At 38.0% G+C, this 19477-nt stretch overlaps 1 protein-coding gene across 5 annotated transcripts in view; it reads right to left on the bottom strand.

The window, feature by feature from the left end:
• Positions 1-194: 194 nt before the first annotated feature.
• The window catches only part of LOC134791283 (uncharacterized), a 183070-nt gene continuing 163787 nt past the window's right edge, over positions 195-19477 (bottom strand). The window contains exons 4-11 of one of the 5 annotated variants that reach the window (XM_063762274.1): positions 11852-12003; positions 10088-10192; positions 5388-5537; positions 4545-4677; positions 3565-3843; positions 2981-3145; positions 2388-2553; positions 195-2085 (exon numbers count right to left, since the gene is read on the bottom strand). In XM_063762274.1, the coding sequence (XP_063618344.1) occupies positions 575-2085; positions 2388-2553; positions 2981-3145; positions 3565-3843; positions 4545-4677; positions 5388-5537; positions 10088-10192; positions 11852-12003 (2661 nt within the window). In that variant the 3' untranslated portion in view covers positions 195-574. Of the gene's footprint in view, positions 2086-2387; positions 2554-2980; positions 3146-3564; positions 3844-4544; positions 4678-5387; positions 5538-10087; positions 10193-11071; positions 11174-11227; positions 11330-11383; positions 11480-11851; positions 12004-19477 lie in introns of those variants that run through there. The other 4 variants (XM_063762275.1, XM_063762277.1, XM_063762278.1 and 1 more) reach the window with 4 other exon arrangements.

Genomic DNA, 19477 nt, shown 5'->3' with positions numbered 1-19477 from the left:
CCTCGGAATTCCTGTTCGAAATTCTGAGTGGCGCTCTCTCGTGTCAGAGGCCAAGATCCTTTTCGGGTCACTGAGCCAGTGATGTATGTATGTAGTATGTAGGTATGAATTGAAGCTGTTGTCTATAATATTAATCTTAATGTATTTAATTTACTTCTAGATTCTATAGGAAACCATAAATTAAAATAAGATAATTTCATCAAACACTTTTAATATGTTAATGTTAACATAGCAATAACCTTAACTTAAAAATAAGTAAATTGAAGAAATTATGAAGAAAATAGATAAACATCTAAAGATTTCAGAAGTATCTGAATAATTTTGAGAAATATACAAAGAAAGAAACATGTTACAAACAATTTGATCGCAATGAAACTTTTGTGATCTTAAGCCAATTTTGCTTACATACAAAATTACTAAGATTCCACTAAATCGCAAGACTTACTTACTTTACATTATACATCGAGAGCCCTTAAACGACACCCTCAATACGGGTATATATTGCACTAGTCAAAGTAGGTACACAAATCTTAAAATAATCGTTGGTTTTGAGTACACATAAAATATGGAAATATCAATATAATCCTGAAGGCATATCCGCCAGCTTGTGAATGCCATAACCAGAAGACCCCATAGGGGACAAAGTCCGCTTTAAATCAGAATGGCTGTGTGTTCCAGTCATTACTAAACTAGTCATGCTTGCTGGTGCATCTCTCATGATGTGGGGCCCAGAATAAAATCCTGCGTTAACATGACCACGCTTCATAAGAAACGAGTTATTATATGATGACGCGTTTTCAAAGGACCTAGTACTCAGTTTGGGATGCGGCAGATAAAATTTCTGCGGAGAATCTGGCTTGTTGATTGGCTCATCCTTTTTGCTCGAGGATTTTGAATCGTATCTCGGGTGAACAGCGTTTCTTTTGCTATTCGATCTCGTTACTGGAATCAAGGGGCTTTCTTTACCAGCGTCGCTACTGGTTCTTGAGCAGGATCGCTGTCTCCTCTCGTAAGGCCACACTGGTTTCTTCGGTTCATCCATCATTACGATATCTACCATGGAGTTTAATCCTTCATCAATCCTATCCAAGCTCTTAGTCAGTTTCTTAGATTCGATCAAGCTTACTATTTCATCCACCCGACTGCACTTAGAATTAGATCTTTGAAGGGGTGTTCCAGTTCCAATATGGGAATTATTCGTTTCATTATAAAACATGCTGTCAATGTACTCTCTCTGTTTGGAACCCTTCTCAGACGTTTGAAATGACCCCGTTCTTTTAACAGACGTTCTTCTGGTTTCTTCTCTGGATCTCGTTCTAGAGCGTTTTACTCTATTATCTTCTTTTTCCTTCTCAGCTATCGAGTTGAAAACAGCCCGGCATTCGTGAAAATCGAAACTTGAAACCGAGTGTTTCTTAACTATGGGATTTTGGCAGCGCGAGGCGCTGAGCAAGGAATCTGAGCCTTCGTCACTGGAGAAGTATGTATCGTCGTACAAATCAGGAGGCTTGTTATAAAGCAAACCCTGGTCAGCCGGTGGGACGAGTAAATGTATCAAGCTTTTGGCTTTTCTTGGTGGGTGCGGGAGTATTTTGCTCGGCACAATTTTAGTCTCTTCGTCATCTTCATTACTTTCGTTTAAGAATTCTGTACTACTCGTTATCTGGATGCTGTGTTTTGTGCTTGTTATCGAATCTTCCTTCTCAAGATGTCGATGCTTTTGGCATTCCATGGCATGAATGGAAACATTGATTTCAGAAGTTTCGTTACACCTGGACGATTTGTCGTCGTAAGTCCTGTTTTTAGCATATTGTTCAGATTCCGCGTCATTGACTATATTTCTTAGTTCCTGTATAACTTCATCTATTGTTGTTTCTTCTTCGTCATCTGATGACTTTTGGGTGTCATGTTTTTTAGTGGACTCTAATTTCTTGTGCAGGTTGCGCTTATTTCTCATTATATCGTAGGTTTCGTTCTTAACGTTAAATACCTCGTATACCATGGATTCTCTTTGCGCATCGCCTTCAGGACTCAAAGATCTTTCCGAGGAACTTATTCCTTCATCTTCAGGGGGCGATGACTCATCTGGAACAGATAAAAGGAATATAAGTTCACCAAATGTAACTTAGACTACTGATAAGGTGAGAATGGTGATGGCTTCTGACTTTTGACTAAACACGGATGAAGCAGACTGACTAAACAGAAGCAGTCGTTTTATTTTTAAACTTCTCTTCAGTTACTCAACAAAAGTTTACAATAGATTGTAGAATTATGTACCTCCAAAAATTTGCATGCGGGGTTGTTTTGCCTTAGGAGGTTAAAAAGTTGAAGGATTTTTCTTCAATTAGGTAATTAGTTGTTGACTACTTGTTGTTGTCAAAACTTACCTCTATTTTTGTGAACCGTGTTTTTTTTCTTGACCACGTAGGTCTTCTTGCGGTTGGAGTTGCCGTGCTCCGAGCGCAACGTTGACACCTCTTCTTGAAGCTCGCAGCACTTTTCTTTCAAACATTTCTCCAATGAAAGCAGGATTCCTTTTTCCTCTTGGAGAATCTGTAAAAGGTAGGCAAATAAATTATTATTAATTTGGTAGTTACAAGTTTTCCATTTTACAAGTAGGCATCTCAAACATTTATATTTGTGATAATTGTGATGATGTTAGTAAGATGACCGAAGTTCCAACGCTGTTATAGGTATTTTATCACCGATTTATAAATCAGTTTCAGCTAGGTGTACCTATGTAAAAATTGGCTAGTTGGGTTGACGACATTCGGTAGTTTGCGGGTCACTTTTGCATGAGATTAGCTTAGGACCGGGACAAGTGGCGTACCTACTAGAAAGGGCTGATATGATGATGATAATTATGATGTATGTAAAATATAATTCCTAATTATAAATGATGAACTAAATTGATTGAATTGATTCAAGTTAATACTTTAATATATTTTATCTTAATATTGTTAGGTTCTCGTTCTCTCACCTTAACCCTTTTCTCGAGCAAGTCCAGCTTGTGCCTGAGATCGTCCTTCTCCCTCTGCGCCTCGTGTGCCTTCTCGCTCAGCGTGTCGATGTCGATCAACTGTTTCTCGTAGCTTTCTATCTCTTTCGTCACCTGCTCATTGGTGCTTGGCAGTTTTGTGACAAGCTGGAATAAAATTAAGGGACCAATGTTTATTTTGTAACTGTGCACGAACACAGTGTGTAAGTAGATTTATTTACGTTTGGAATAGATGTTAATTTATTTGGAAAGATCTATTAAATATTTCAATGAGGAATGTTAACTAAATTTCTCATACAACTTAGGCATTCATGCCCTAATCACTTTACATGTCACAATTAGGTACCTACACGTGGAATGTGGAAATCATCGATAGTATTTCACGGATTATTTTGAGGTTACCAAGTTTTGATACTTAATGCTTAATATTAAAACATATGCAATGCAATACTATCAGCTCTTTCTCTGATGATTAAGTCCTTGAGAAGTTGGCGTTGGGTATTCTTTGCAAAGTTGAGTAGTTTTTCTAAGTTCTTAAATTAAATACCTCAATTGACGATACATACCACATTGCTTACCTTCTTCAAAGTGACAATATCGAATCCAGCTTGCTCCAACTCCGCTTGTATATACAGCTTCCTCTGCGGAGTAGGGGCACTGCAGAGCAGCGCATTTATAAAGGCCAGGCCTGCTGCTTGCAAGTCTCCTGAGCCTCCAGTGCTTTGGAGCATCCCTACGAGAAACCTGAAGCGGACTGGTTCGCCGTAGCGGAGGCGGAGGGTTGATAGGGCTTCGGAGACCACGGCGTGGCCGCTGGCGGGTGGGTAGCAGGATTTTGTGAGCAGCTGAAAAGAAATAATCGTAGTTTAACAATGAAAACTAATCATCAATATCACGATAATTATCTTTGTTCTACAACATTTTTGACGACCGGTCTGGCCTAGTGGTCACTACCCTGCCTGGCGAAGTCGATGGTCCTGGGTTCGAATCCCGGTAAGGGCATTTATTTTTGTGATGAACACAAATATTTGTTCCTGAGTCATGGATGTTTTCTACGTATATAAGTATGTACCTATTTATCTATTAAAGTATTATAATATATATCGTCGCCTAGCACACTTTACAGGCTTTGCTTAGTTTGGGGCTAGGTTGATCTGTGTAGGATGTCCCCCCGAATATTTATTTATTTATTTTATAGAAGGCAAACAAGCAGATGAGTCGCCTGATGGTAAGCAATTACCGTCACCTATGGACGCCTGCAATCCTATAGGGGTTGCAAACTCGTTGCGTTTTCTTAAGGTTGTATCGACCCGGAAACGAAAACATCGTGAGGAAACCGGACTAATCCTAATAAGGCCTAGTTTCCCCTCTGGGTTGGAAGGTCCGATGGCAGTCGCTTTCGTAAAAACCTACACCTACCTACGTCAATTCTCGGGATTAGTTGTCACCTTGGCTCCCATTAGCCGTGGCAAAATGCCGGGATAACGCGAGGAAGAAGAATAAGCTATCGATAGCGACAGACCTCTTTGAGGAGGACTAAACTGACCTGTAACGCCAGCACTCTGGACTTATTGACCGTGGACATGATGCACACAGTCAGCGTATAGACGCCGTTGGAGCCAGCCACCAGCCGTCTCACGCAGTCAGGGTATCTGCTGCAGCAACTCCAGAGGCATTGCCTGAAAAATTAAATATATATGCTAATAATAAGAATGTGAACAACGCTTCCTAAGTTACTTTGGCCATATAATGAGAAGGGGAGACGAAAGTTTGGAAAGGTTAATCGTTGTTGGTAATACTGATGGCAAAAGGTCACAGGGCCGTTTGCCAGCACGATGGACTGACCAACTCAAAGGCGAGGAACCATCTCAGAAATTCTACGAGGTGGTGAGGAAAGCGATGGACCGGAATCGATGGCGAGAGTATGTTCGTGCCCGAACAAAACCCACCAACCACGATCATCAGTCATGATGGATGCGACCAAGAAGAAGTTAATAAGAATAGTGGATTCTCGATAGTCTTCTCGTGGGGTCTGATTGCAGGCTTGGATAGTTACTAAATTATATTTCCGTTAAAAATTAGGGTGATGTAGAAATGTGAAGATTCCCTAAACAACTAGTGTCGTTGACAAAGCTCATGGTTAAGTACCTACAAGCGGAGAAAATACAAACATGTCGCGCGAGTGACTAAAAACAAGTGAGTCTAAACCGTAAAATTATTCAAGGATCATGAGAAGGAGGAATGAGTGGCGACCGCGATTTGAAAGATGCAGCCAGAAAAAGCCTTTTCAATCATTGGGTCAGGAGTTACGCAGGAGTTCCAGTAGCAGCGTCACGCCATCTAGCGGCCTGCAGGTGAACTCTTACACTAAACTGAAAAATATACTTACAAGCAAGCTAATTCATCAAGCAGCGGGCGCCGCCGCACGGCTGGCGGGCCCCTCGACCCCTCCCCCACTTGGCTGAGCTGCACGTTGCGCAGGAGTTCCAGTAGTAGCGTCACGCCATCTAGCGGCTCGCAGGCGAACTCTTGGACGAAACTGAAACGTGAAAATCGTCATTTGTAAAAGCGAAGTAAGTTCATATTCTTTTTCGTATGTATTAGGCAGTTGGTAGTTAAGGTAAGTTACGTTTCAAAAATTTTGTTTCAAGTTTCCCGTCTCTCTTTGTGGTTGAACCTAAAGTGAAAAAAAGTTAGCAATGCGTAAAACAGAAATCACAGAAAACCTAAAATTATATTCGTAAGAAACATACAGGGGTTTTTGGTGCGGGAATGATTTTGTATATATTTATAAAATTTGTTTATTGCAAAATAATTACCAAACTAGCTATGAATTAAAAAATAGTAAAGTAAAAGTAGTACGCTCCAAATGTGCTTAGAAATGTTAATTTACAGTTTTTACCTATATGCAGCACCTACCCATTAACTCTGCAGCTTACTGTACACTCAGTACCAGCAGCAGATGTCGCTAAGCGGGCGAGGTGTTCAAAATGAACTTGACGCGACTTTATTGTTTAAGATAATAAGAGCGTGTCAAGGTAAGTTTGAACACCACGCCAGCTTAGCAACTTCTGCTGCTGACTGTACCTATACTTTAAATAGTGCTCCGTACAAACATTTGTTCACGGAGCACGAATGCGGTCACTTCGGTCTTGCAAATCGGTTAAATGCGTTTTTATATATTCGCATTAAAATCGAAAACCTGATTAAAACTTTTAAGTACTTGTAAAGTACACTTATTAAACCTTTTTAAAGGATATTAAATTTTCATATCTCAACAGTATCAACAAAAACTCGAAATGCAACTTTAATGAGACATCATAATTTTATCTCCATTATTGCGTGGCGCCACTGAACCATTCCCCTGTCATAAATGTGCTTATTAAACGAAATGAAACAAATGAACCTAAAGCGAAAAACGCACTTGGTATACAGGGTGAACATGTGAACAATTTATAATTGGACAACGGGCATAACATTATGTCTAAAAAGTAAAATGTAACTTAGGGCTAAATTTAGACGGCGCGCGAACTCGCATGCGATTTTAGTAAAATTGCGGATTATTGAGGTTACCAAAATTCAGCCGACCGATCAAATAACGCAATGTAATGAAACTCGCATGCGAGTTCTGGGACCCTCCCGTCCGTCATGAGCCGTTAATAATAAAAGCGCAATTGGGACACATTTAGATAAATTAATTTGCGAAAACATAAAAGTTTTATATTGGAATCGCTATGTAAATAGCAAATAATGTAGTTTTTATTTGTTTAGGGCTGTGCTGACTACCTACGGAGAAAACAGTAAAAAGATATAAGAATAACTTTTATATTTTATTAATTTATAAAATTTAATCAAAATATACCATTTGTTTAGTTAATAAGCTACCGCTATTTAGCATCTATTTATGAAAACAATTACGGCATATGGCATGTTTATATCGTTTAAAATATCATCAGTTTACTACTACTTATTCCCACAACCTCAAATATTCTTCTAACCCACTTGGACGTCTCACCCTGTATACGGTCCTATCCCCAGTGCACTTTTAGTATGGCTCGCCACCATTAGGCCGGAATGGCACGGTGCAATAATACTGCCATATAATTTGGCGGCATAAGAAACATTTCTGTCACAAATTGCCACGGAATCACTCGTCCTGGCAATTTGAAATGTAAAAAGGGCTGAGTTGTGGACTAAGGTACAAGCGGTAGCGAGAATTAAAGGAAATTATCTAAACTACGTACGCCAGCTGTGGAGTCAGTTTACTTGGAGTAAAGATAAATTACCTACACATACACAACTTTAGGCAAATTCTAATTACAATTAATTTTATTACGGGATGTTTACCATGTAAACCTGTTAGACTTCCCATGAAAATGGCGCTTGTAACAGTGCCGAAATATCGGAAACTCCCGTAATAAAATGTAGTTAATGTTTATAAGACTGACAAATAAATGCATGAGGCTTACTTTACTTCGTTTTTTTAGAACCTATTAGATAAAAGGTGATAAATCTTTTTAGTTTCATAGTTACTTACAATTTTTTTAAAGCGTTTTTCAATAAAGAGACACGTAAAGATTGTTTATTACCATTTTTCTAATGATTGGCGTTGCGTTTATATTTATTCAAACTTTATTGCACATAAATATTGTACAAAAGGCGAACTTATTCCCAGAAGGCATTCTCTACCAGTTATCTCTATATTTTAGTATTAACGTAGTATTTTTGTGTCGCACAATTACAATCCGCTTCAGCGTATCCCTCGCGCCACTAACACCGGCACGGCAATACGCTAACCGCGCTTATCCGAGTGAGATGTAATTAGGACTCCCTCATTATTAGAACGCGCCACTTTATAACATAAAGCACTTGAAATGCACTTCTGTAATGCAGTTTTAACTCAAGCGTGCTTATCTTTTGCATTGTCTTGTTTTATTTACTCGTATATTCAGGTTGAAAAGTAGGTAATAGTATATTGAGGTTGAAAAGTAATAGTATATTCAGGTTGAAAAGTAATAGTATATTCAGGTTGAAAAGTAATAGTATATTTAGGTTGAAAAGTAATATCACAGCATTATAAACCGAGGTATAGGTACTTATTTTATTAATAGTGATAAAATAAAATACACTTTAAATTAATTACCTGTATTGGTAATAAATTGATAAACTTTACGATCTTTAGATTATCCTGAACCTAATGGGTCTATTGGGTCTATGTTCTAAGTGCCTATAGATAAAGTGTGTTATATAGGTCTGATGGATCAGCCAGTAAAGTTAAGTGAGGTTTGTGTTATCTTTAACACAAACCTCACTTAACTTTACTGGCTAACAATGCCATAAAATTAAGAATTAAGAGCTACTGTAGGCTATTAAGAACGAATCAGGTACAGTCACCTGCAATAATATGTTACACAACGAAGGCCGCAAAAATATCTGACACGAACTTATTTGTAGAGCTGTAAGAGCGAGTCACATATTTTTGCGGCCTTCGAAGAGTAACATATTATTACAGGTGACTGTACGAATATTGTAGGGTAACTTTATTGAAGTTTAATGCATCGTAATTTTATGCACAGAAATGTCATTTGCAAAAATGCGATCACATTGGCGGTCGTAACATGGTTTCTGAACATATCATCAGAGAGCTTAAAATATGTATGCAGATAAAGCAGTGTTTGTAACTATAATTAATCATGCATTAAAACACTCATGTGATATTTTAATGAATACTAATAAATTACACTCGTATTTTAATGCCTTTCATTATGTTGCAGTCACATAAACTATTACAATTCACATCGAATCCCTAATAATATTAACTAGATATTCGGTATCGTCTTGGGTCGTCCCATTCGTTTTTCGTCAAGTTCTTAAATTAGTCCTATTCTGCTTTCGTCACCCATTTTACATTCGTCACAATCGTCGGTGGCTTTCAATGTAGAATGCGTGACGAAAGCAGAATAGGACTAATTTAATAACTTGACGAAAAACGAATGGGACGACCCAAGACGATACCAGATATTCGATCGCATTTTATTGAAGCCATTAAAAGTGTATTTTACAACGGTTGCAAAATAATGACCAAGAGGTTCATTATGCGCAAACCATAATCATTAATAGTTTATAAAGCCATAAATATACTCGCATAAAGTAAATAGTTGCTAAGTGTAACAAATTTTATAACCTAAGAGGTTTTATAGGGCATTAAGGGAACATTAAGACTGGGTTAAAAATAAGTATTTTTAATTATAAAATAAGGAGTGCACTTAAGTTCCCTTGAGAAATTATTCTATATACCACAAAATAGTTAACTGCACGTTGCAGACATTAAAACATTTAATTGAATACGTACTTTAATTCATAACGGTAACATACAGCGTGGAAAAAAATAATGGGCCCTGGAGGGAATGTGCCTTAAAACTTAGCTTATTTTACTTAAGAATAAGAATAAGAAATGTTTATTAGCACAAATAATATATAACACAAAACTAACATTCATTTACATCATAAATATTTGTGTAAAAAGGTCTTCACTCAGCTTCTTGTCACGTTGTGTGTCCTAGGACACACAACGTGACGCTGATTTTCAGTGAGGAGTGTGATTGAATTTTAATTAAAGGAAACATTATTTTATTTTAAAAAAGGAACAAAACTGCATTCCAAGATGATATGTATACATACAATGTCAACTATAGTTGGTCAAGCAGATCGTGTCCGAAAAAGGCGGCAAATTTAAAAATGTAGGCGCGAAGGGATATCGTCCCATAGAATATTTTTTGAATTTCGCGCCTTTTTCTACTGACAAGATATGCTTGACCATCTATATATACACAAAATTAGACCAAGAAAAGTATGCAACGATTTTGATAGCACACGCAGTGCAAGTGTTATTTATAAGTCATAATTTCATAGAAGTTTGACGTTTAAAATAACACTTGCACTGCGTATGCTATCAAAATCGTTGCAGACTTTTATTAGTCTAAGTCTACCTAGGTAAAGATTGCACAAAAAATCCCTATGGGTCGAAGTGTATTGCAAGGGCCCCCGAAAACGATGAGATAAGAAAACTATGTTTAAAGAAGATGTTACCTTGGGAATGAAAGTCTTAGATCAGCTCGTAACTTGGTGAGCAGCTCACTCGGAGTCCCGAATTGCCGCAGGCTCATCTCTTCGCCCATACCGAGGCATGGATTTCTGTAAAAACATGAAAGAATATCATTATATTGTTTCAACTAAGAGTTTCGGAATTAATTTTGACTAAGGCGACAAAAAGAAACTGCATGATTTTGTGAGGATATTCAATATGTAGGTGCCTGCCACTTTTAACGTATTCGGTGATGTTGAGAATAATTTTCCAAAATAATTATGATCCACGATCCCATTTTAATAATACGTACCTCGCACAAAGGAATACTTTCTAATACCATATGTGGTCGGTGAATAAAATGAAAAGACTTGATTGTATCATGCTTTTATGGAAAACTATTCATATGGAAGTGACTTTTACTTTTCAAACGCCTGTAGGTAATTTACTTTTGAATATCGGACATAAAGTTTTTTCCTATCGGATTTTGCCGAATGCGCGTCGATATATCTGGGGAGACCCTAACACCGTTTTGCACATTAGAAATCTTTTACGACGTCACCCAGCCACCAAGGTCTAAAGGCAGCTCTTCAGAATAGTATAATGCTCAATACCATAGGATTACTTATTGCTTGATCGTGATGGCAAGAAATATATTATGACATAGTACTTAATCATATTTTACGTTTCCGTGTCTGACAAATTATTTGTCTATACAAGTACAAACAACAAGTAGCAAAAACATGCAACATAATATATAGATGCATTTTCTTCATACGTTTACTCGTAGGTACCTAGTAGAAAGTTTGGAAAATTATTTAGTCTTAGGATTTTAGAGCGCCCTGGTTAGGCCGGGTGCATTCCTTCCCTGGAACCCTGGATTTTGCTCGAGCTCATATAGGCTGCCGCCGCCAGTCTTCTAGTCCCATTTCTTAGAAATCCTAGATAATCTCTGTACACAATCAGGGAAAAAGGAAAAGCAGCATTACCTGAAGTCTTTGCTGCTTTGATTGGGTAGCGTGCGTGCTTTCCCTGGCTCTTGCTCGAGCTCGTACATGCTGCCGCCGCCAGTCTTCTAGTCCCATTTCTTAGAAGTCCTAGATAATCCGTGTACGCAATCAGGGAAATAGGAAAAACAACATTACCTGAAGTCTTTGCTGCCCTGGTTGGGTAGCGTGTGTGCTTTCCCTGGCTCTTGCTCGAGCTCGTACAGGCTGCCGCCGCCAGTCTTCTAGTCCCATTTCTTAGAAGTCCTAGATAATCCGTGTACGCAATCAGGAAAAAAGGAAAAGTAACATTACCTGAAGTCTTTGCTGCCCTGGTTGGGTAGCGTGCGTGCTTTCCCTGGCTCTTGCTCGAGCTCGTACAGGCTGCCGCCGCCAGTCTTCTAGTCCCATTTCTTAGAAGTCCTAGATAATCCGTGTACGCAATGACGGAAAAAGGAAAAGCAACATTACCTGAAGTCTTTGCTGCCCTGGTTGGGTAGCGTGCGTGCTTTCCCTGTCTCTTGCTCGAGCTCGTACAAGTTGCCGCCGCCAGTCTTCTAGTCCCATTTCTTAGAAGTCCTAGATAATCCGTGTACGCAATCACGGAAAAAGGAAAAGCAACATTACCTGAAGTCTTTGCAGCCCTGGTTGGGTAGCGTGCGTGCTTTCCCTGGCTCTTGCTCGAGCTCGTACAAGTTGCCGCCGCCAGTCTTCTAGTCCCATTTCTTAGAAGTCGTAGATAATCCGTGTACGCAATCACGGAAAAAGGAAAAGCAGCATTACCTGAAGTCTTTGCTGCTCTGGTTGGGTAGCGTGCGTGCTTTCCCTGGCTCTTGCTCGAGCTCGTACAAGTTGCCGCCGCCAGTCTTCTTGCCCCATTTTTTAAGGGATGTCGCGTAGTCTTCCGGGTTGTAGATCGGTGGCCTTTGCTTTTCCTGTAACAAGGTAATTTGTAGTTAAAAACGGACGTAGAATTGATTAGGTCTTTAGACTTTAAGATCTGTTAACAAGATCGAAACCACATCAAATTTTAAAATATATCGCTCTTTAACGGCATTATATTCGCCTCCTGCACATAGGCGCTTCTTATTCTTTTCGTAAATCGTCTCATTCTGCAGCCTATTCGTCTAGTCCACTCTTTTTTGGTCGGTATACAAAAATGCAGCAACATAATGATTACAAATACATTAGACACTTTGGCTACCTACATAAAATTGCGTAGAACTGAATAATGATTAGTCCAGTGTAGTACAATAGAAGCGTTCTCATACCGTCTGGCTATCTGATGTCAAAGTCAACATCAGTAATAGCAAATAGCAATTTTCTCCAGTGTATCTGCACATATCATAACAAATTAACTGGGAACTTCGGCGCAACATCGCTCATTCGTTTACAATGCTATGACAACGGAGAAAGTTTGGAACACTGTTCAAGAATTTGAGCTATGTGAAACATTTAGACAATTCGTTGTAAAAAACCTATTAGTGCGAATCTGTTTTGTATGTTATTAGCGCAAATTAGTTTATGAGTAAATTGTTGGAAGAGAAATTGGTAATTATGTGCCTTAAAATTAATTCGAAAAATATTGTAGGTGTTAACTAAGATACGATAACAACAATAATTGATAACGATTTAATTAAATGATGCGATGTGATTTAAGTGTGTTCTTCCTCGCCTTATCCCGGCATTTTTGTCACGGCTCATGAGAGCCTGGGGTCCGCTTGACAACTAATCCCAAGAATTGGCGTAGACACTTGTTTTTACGAAAGCGACTGCCATCTGACCTTTGAAACCAGAGGGTAAACTAGGACGATTTAAGTGTGACTAAGATTAATATGGGTGAAAAGGAACATTACAGAAATAACTGATAGGTAGTAGATAGTAGAGAAGACGCTCTTTGCCCTACATTGCACCAAAGATACATTGATTGAGTAAGATGCGTAAAATTTAAGTAAATTCCGTGCTTCGAATTTGACAGGTAAACGACTTCTTGGCGCTGTACAGCTACATACATTTTGCGGTAACTCTGATTGTGAAAAGTTGACGTTTGAAAATTCAGTGACCGCAAAACCGCCGTACAACTTACCTACTTACGTTACGTTAAGTAAAAGTACTTACACCGCCATCTGTTTTGGATGTCAAAGGGCACGTTTTTTTTAGAGTACCTACTTCGGTATAATTTACAATCAATTCTCTTTGATTGCATTAGTGAATTACCTAGACATAAATTACATACTTACCATAATATTATTACCTATTTAATATGAACCATGCTTGTTAAATAATAAATAAGTCTGTATTTTAGATTAGTTTCTACTAGTGCGTACCTACGTTCCGTATTAAACCATCTACTTATGGTGATGTAAATAATCACCCATTGGACTCCAACACCCACAAACATCACATTTTTATAACCTCGCTCACGTAACATTACCGGTGTTATGTGAAAAATTTGAATACGCGATTAAGAAGTCGCCAGTTTTGACGATTAATTATGGAGTTTTTTCGTATAACTCCGACATATACGCCATTATTTAAGATGATGTCTTCGAGAAAGCGGCTCTGACAACTGGATTGAAATTTATTCTATAATATTACTCGTATTATGAAATTTAATTTTCACTCTAAATTAGGCCTCCCGTACACACCCGTTTTTTTGGCTGGTCCATTTTCTATGGGAGGGTAATTTTTTTTCGCGCACGAGTGTGGAGCGGGCTTTCATATCCAAAGGAGGGGTGAACGAAGTATTTTACATTACGTAAAAGGATCAAGCAACTAAAACCGGTACGAAACGAAACAACGCAATTAATCCGCAACTCAATGTTGCGTTATTATAAATAATACATGAGTGCGGTAAGTGCTAAACTAACAATTACTGTCAAATTAGCTTACGACGAAAGAAAGCAGGGTTAATGAACGGAACGGAACGATGCGCGGGCGCGTCTGTGTAATCCGTCTTTGGATTGACGTCCGGACTTAGCCATGGTGCCAATCGTTTGCGCCACGACAACGAAACGCTTTCTGTCTCTCCACTCTTACATATTAGTGCGATAGAGAGACAGATAGCGTTTCGTTGTCCTAGCGCAAAAGATTGGTATCTTCGCTATGCACCCTGGTTGGAAGGTGGACCTTAGCTCATTCCAGGCATAGGTACATAATAGTTTACTGAGGTACACTGAAGGTACAATATAACTACACACGTTTAGTGATGTATAATCCAAGATTTCATAGGATCATCCTGATGTCAGAATGGCGGGTGGACGTTTTTTTTTAAATAGCTCGTTTTAGGAGGTACACTGGCTTAACTTAAAGGCACAATAAGGGAAGGTACATTATGTTTATAATTATTTCGTTGCAATTCGCTGAGGTCCACCCGCCATCCTAACGATCTTTACGTGTGTGTGTATGTGAGAAAGAGAAAGTACTTCTACGTCCCATTGTTCGATAAACCCTTTAACAGACAAGGACGTAAACTGACGCACGCGGCCACAGCCTAAATGTCCACCCTCGTGCATTTCTACAAGGTTCACGATGACGTACACGATAATGCGTGCTGTTTAAAGTGTTAATGTAGAGAAAAATTCTAAAATTAAACTTTTTCGAAATACATATATGTTGGTATAGGATTAGGTTATAGAACACAAACGAGTAATATACTCCCATCCTCAACTCAATGGGACTCATCATCTATCTCAATTTGCAGAGCACTCACAAGTGCATTCATCTATGATCAAGGATTTAGTGCAGCGACGAGATAATTGTATACAGACGAAGCTCTTACTACATTTTCGACTTCAAAATTAGGTCCACATGACTGACACTTATCTGACTCATGATATCACTGACTTACATGTGATTCAAGCTTATATAAGGTAGACGTCCACATGGCCGCATTGCGCGCATCGAACGCATCGCACGGAACGGTTCAGTGGACGCACTTGTGTGAGTTTCTATACAAATAATACAAAAATCCGTTGCGTGCGATGCGTCCGATGCGTGCTATGCGGCCCTGTGGACGTCTACCTTAAACTCGTATGTCCAATTTGTAGGTAGGTACTATGTACAGCTGGAGTACCTACCTACCGCTACCCTAGCCTACCGTACCGGTACCCATCAGCGTACCCTAGGTACCGCTGGAGAGGCGAAGTGCAGAAAGACCTAAGCGAACTCGGTGCCGTCGTCTGGACAGAAACGGCTTTGTATAGAGCAGCATGGAGGTCTTTGGTGTCGGAGGCCAAGATCCACTTCGGGTCGTTGCGCCACAGCAGTAAGTAAGTAAGTATGTAGTTTCTTATACTGATTGTCAGTAAAAAACGCATCATACCAATCTTGTCATTATCAAACGATAAAGCAACTATAATACGTTTTCTGCTCATAAGCCTAATGATACGTAACCGGTATGATTCTACCGCTCTAGTTTGGGTAATTTTTGTACAACGATTACACTGGTACATCTTTTGTTGTGCCTCTGATGCTATCGCGCAATGAAGTGGATGTAATAACAAGCAGAATATTATCAGGGTTCCGTGGTTGGAGGTGCCGAATTTTGAAAACGGTTTTTTTTAATTATTGGCATATCACAGCCCCGAGAAGATACCTACAGGCGCAAGAATTTTTTTTAATTGGTACCTAGGGAACATAGAGACTGACATATATTCAGATCAAAAACATAACTCTCCTTTTATGACTTAGCAGCATAAGTGTAAAAAAAAACTAATGGCGTTATACATAAACGTCTCTCTACTAACAAGCCGTTGGTCCCTTTCTGTCATTTTGAAATTAGTGTTTGTTAGAAAGAAACAAAATTTTACAAAGGTTACTAAATTTTATGAATAAGGGGCAAGGCTCTAACGGTAAAGGTAGAAAGCAATAACATAAATTCAATCAGTCAATACTTAAATACTCATCAGAGTGTTTATAGGTATTATATTTTACGACCGAGCCAATTAGAATGATCACCACCCTGGTTTCTTGTTTTTGCTATTTGAAATGCATTAAACATTAAGTGAATGCATCCTTATTGCTATATAGTTTATGCTATTTCTTTCAATTTATTTTCTTATTTGCAACTTGATAGTTACACAATAAAAATAACAATAATGAATATATCAATCCATAGACCGGTATACTGTTCACTTTTTCTACAATAGTCCCAATGCCTTCTGCGACCGGTTCATGGGTGTCTATTGTTTCGCCTGTGAACGGGGTTCCAGCAGGCGTTCTACATGACATTAAAGGTCTCCAAGGGCCTCTACGTGTTGGATCCTTATCCCCACGCAAGCCAATCAAAAGACCGGGATTTATAGGCCCGTGAAATCCAGACAGGAATGAATATGAACTAGGCAATGAAACATGCACGTTTTGTATTTAATAACAGTCATGATACTCGTAATGAGCTGCCATAAAAACAGAGATCTGTATTTTAAGGGGCCTCCCACGCCAATGACCTTCAATCTGAATCCCTTAGTTTTCTAACGTTTTTTTGTAGCTTATTAATCTTATTATATTAACAGCAGCGGCTTTAAACAGTATAGTATCCCATATTTACTTACTTCAAAGTTCATTGTCTTCGAGATATTTGGCATCAAAGTTGAACAATTTTAGGCCAAAAAACTGGTTTTCTGGCTATAACATTTGTGTTAATTAGTTTAAAAATAAAACCCTAAACAAGTTTTTCGAGACGTCAAAGTCGAACCCAAATATGTAGATTTCGTACATGTAAGATCCTTCACAGCAAACTAGATAAGAAAAAAGTGCTTTTTTAGACAATGTTTAAAAAAATCATAAAAAATAAGTATACATTTCTTTCAAAATCCAGTGGACAAAACCAAAGATAAAAGATTGAAGAATCGATAACCGTTTGTCTTATAATTATATCTGTAGTGTAAAAAAAGGAGATACGATTCAAAACTTGTCAAAAATCGATGAAAACCTCGGGTAGCCCCTTAATAAAGCTACTTAAAAATATGCATATGTGCACACAAATAAATAAGGTACAATGTTGGTCCAAAAAAGATATTATTCGTCAGTAAAGATAGATCTTTATTTGCAACTTAGTAGGTACACATAGAGTTATGCACATGGATCCATTATGGATTTAACACTGTAGGTACTTTTAAACACACTTATAAATATAATTAATAATCGTATTATAAAGATGTTATAACTTTAAAATTTTAGTAGTTACCTACTTGAATAAAACCCTTGAAACTTACAGACTGACACAGTCACATGGAATCTGGGTAAGAAATAAAATGTATTATTTTAAATGCATCAAATCTATAATAGAGTGGAGCCCTTTCACTAAGACGGTATAGGTTGTACTTATGTATTTATTATGACGACTATTTCACTCGATATGTGGATACCTAATAATTTGGGTACCTACCTTTAGGTAACTACTTACTACGATGCGATTCTACGTACTGCGTTTATTTATAAGAACAAATTAAAATAGCGTCTTCTTTAATTAGGTAAATTTAAGTTTAGATGGGGTAAGAGAAACACTGAGGCAAAAAAAACTTGTATGAAATCCTCATACTGTTGTTTGCCCCGAGCAAAAAAACTACGTTCCTCTCACACCACATGACCTTTATTAAAACAAAAAAAAGCTACAGAACCCCTCTATCTCACTACTCACTCGAGCCAAAAGCTATTTTTTAGCGGAAGCTCGTACTAAGACGTATTTAATTATATATTCACCGTACTTTAATAACAGTGGATGGGTTGAGAGAAAGGCCGATACTTATCTGGGGTTCCGAAAACAATTTGTCATTATAAAGTAGCCTGTGAATCCATTTATTTGGGGTTATTACTTTATTCTAGTGTTTTGAATGAGCTGCGATTTGTCAAGTTTTGTAGAGCTTGAGTAATAAATGTTTGTATAACAAACAGAAAACATCACATTAAAAAGATTGCAATTCTTTAGGCTTTGAGAACTTATAAATATTTATGATATTATCATCTTACCTAAGCCTTTAGAAGCTGCTCCTAAAATGTTAAACAAATTATGCGATGTCCATGCAAAAATAATTTTATTAAGAAAGGTAAGAAATGTATTAACTTTTCATTATTTTTTATCATACAATAGTTCTTGTAGTAACGAAACGACCAAGCCACATGTTTTGACTAAGGTGTAGAGTTTGTGAAGTAAGGCTTGTAGAGTTAGAAGTTTGGCTCTACAAGAGATCTGATAACTTTTTGACAGTGCGAGCCTCATGGTTTCGTCTTGGCAACATTTTACATGAAAATGTTTTTGGTGGTAATTTATACAGAAGCAACTATGCAAGAACTCCAAGTTATTACGCCATACAATTCTGTTACAAGCCCAATTTTCTTTCTTTACACGCTTCGAGCAATGAACCTCCAAAAGTGACCCTTCTTGGACTAGTACAGTCAGCAGCACATCATAGTACCTTGACACGCTCTTATTCTCTTAACAATAAAGTCGCGTCAAGATCATTTTAAACACCTGGCCCGCTTAGCTACTTCTGCTGCTGACTGTACAGCCGTTTGTATCGTCACGGGACACCGCCTCTTATTAGGTATTTTTAGATACAATCAATTTTATTAGATAAAGCTATGAGATTCTTTGGTGTTAAAGTTCAAATTCGTACAGGAATCTAGTTTCTTGGAACTAATCTGTAGTTCCCTTGTTAACTGCACCTGTTCTTAATAAGATAGAGAAAACGTCGATTTGCGATTAAAATGCATTTTTAATTGTACCGTCAGACCTTAGAATAGTTCATAATATTAATATGTATGAAGATGTTTAGACTCTTACACCTCTAAGATCGAATGAGAACCTTACTATACCCGAAAATAAAAATAATAAACCAGTAAATATATGATAAATATTCTTTTCACCTCAGCAGCTCGAACAAGGGTACTTTGCTTCTTAAAAACAGTGAGCAAAATGCGATTTTGCTCACTGAATCATTTTGTCTCACTCAGTGAGCAAAATGCGATTTTGCTCACTGAGTGAGACAAAATGACATTCAAGTGACCTTTATAGTCAAATGTCATTTCAACATGCGGGGTCTAATACAAGTTCGATATACTTGGGTTCTATTATCTCTGTCCCTCTAGGTATGTTCTCACTGCTTAGGGTGAAAAATTTTGTGTACTACACGAGATCAAAGTTATTTACATCTCGTGCGCTTTTGAATCCCTTACTACGCTCAAGATTCTAAATTAGATTCACGAGCGTAGCGAGAGAGAGTATTATAGAATCATTCGCTTGCACGGGACTCAAAATTAGCACTCGAAGAAATATCAAACTTTGATCTCTTGTTGTACAAATAACTATTATCGGGAATTTCTAAAATATACATGAAGTAACTAAGCATTAGGTAGAGGACCTACGGGTAGGTACCTACTCACAAGGATTGACACTCATTCATTTATGAG

Source organism: Cydia splendana, chromosome 6 (genome assembly GCF_910591565.1).
Source record: "Cydia splendana chromosome 6, ilCydSple1.2, whole genome shotgun sequence".
Taxonomy (NCBI): Eukaryota; Metazoa; Arthropoda; class Insecta; order Lepidoptera; family Tortricidae; genus Cydia; species Cydia splendana.
This window is presented reverse-complemented; position numbering and strand designations above follow the sequence as displayed.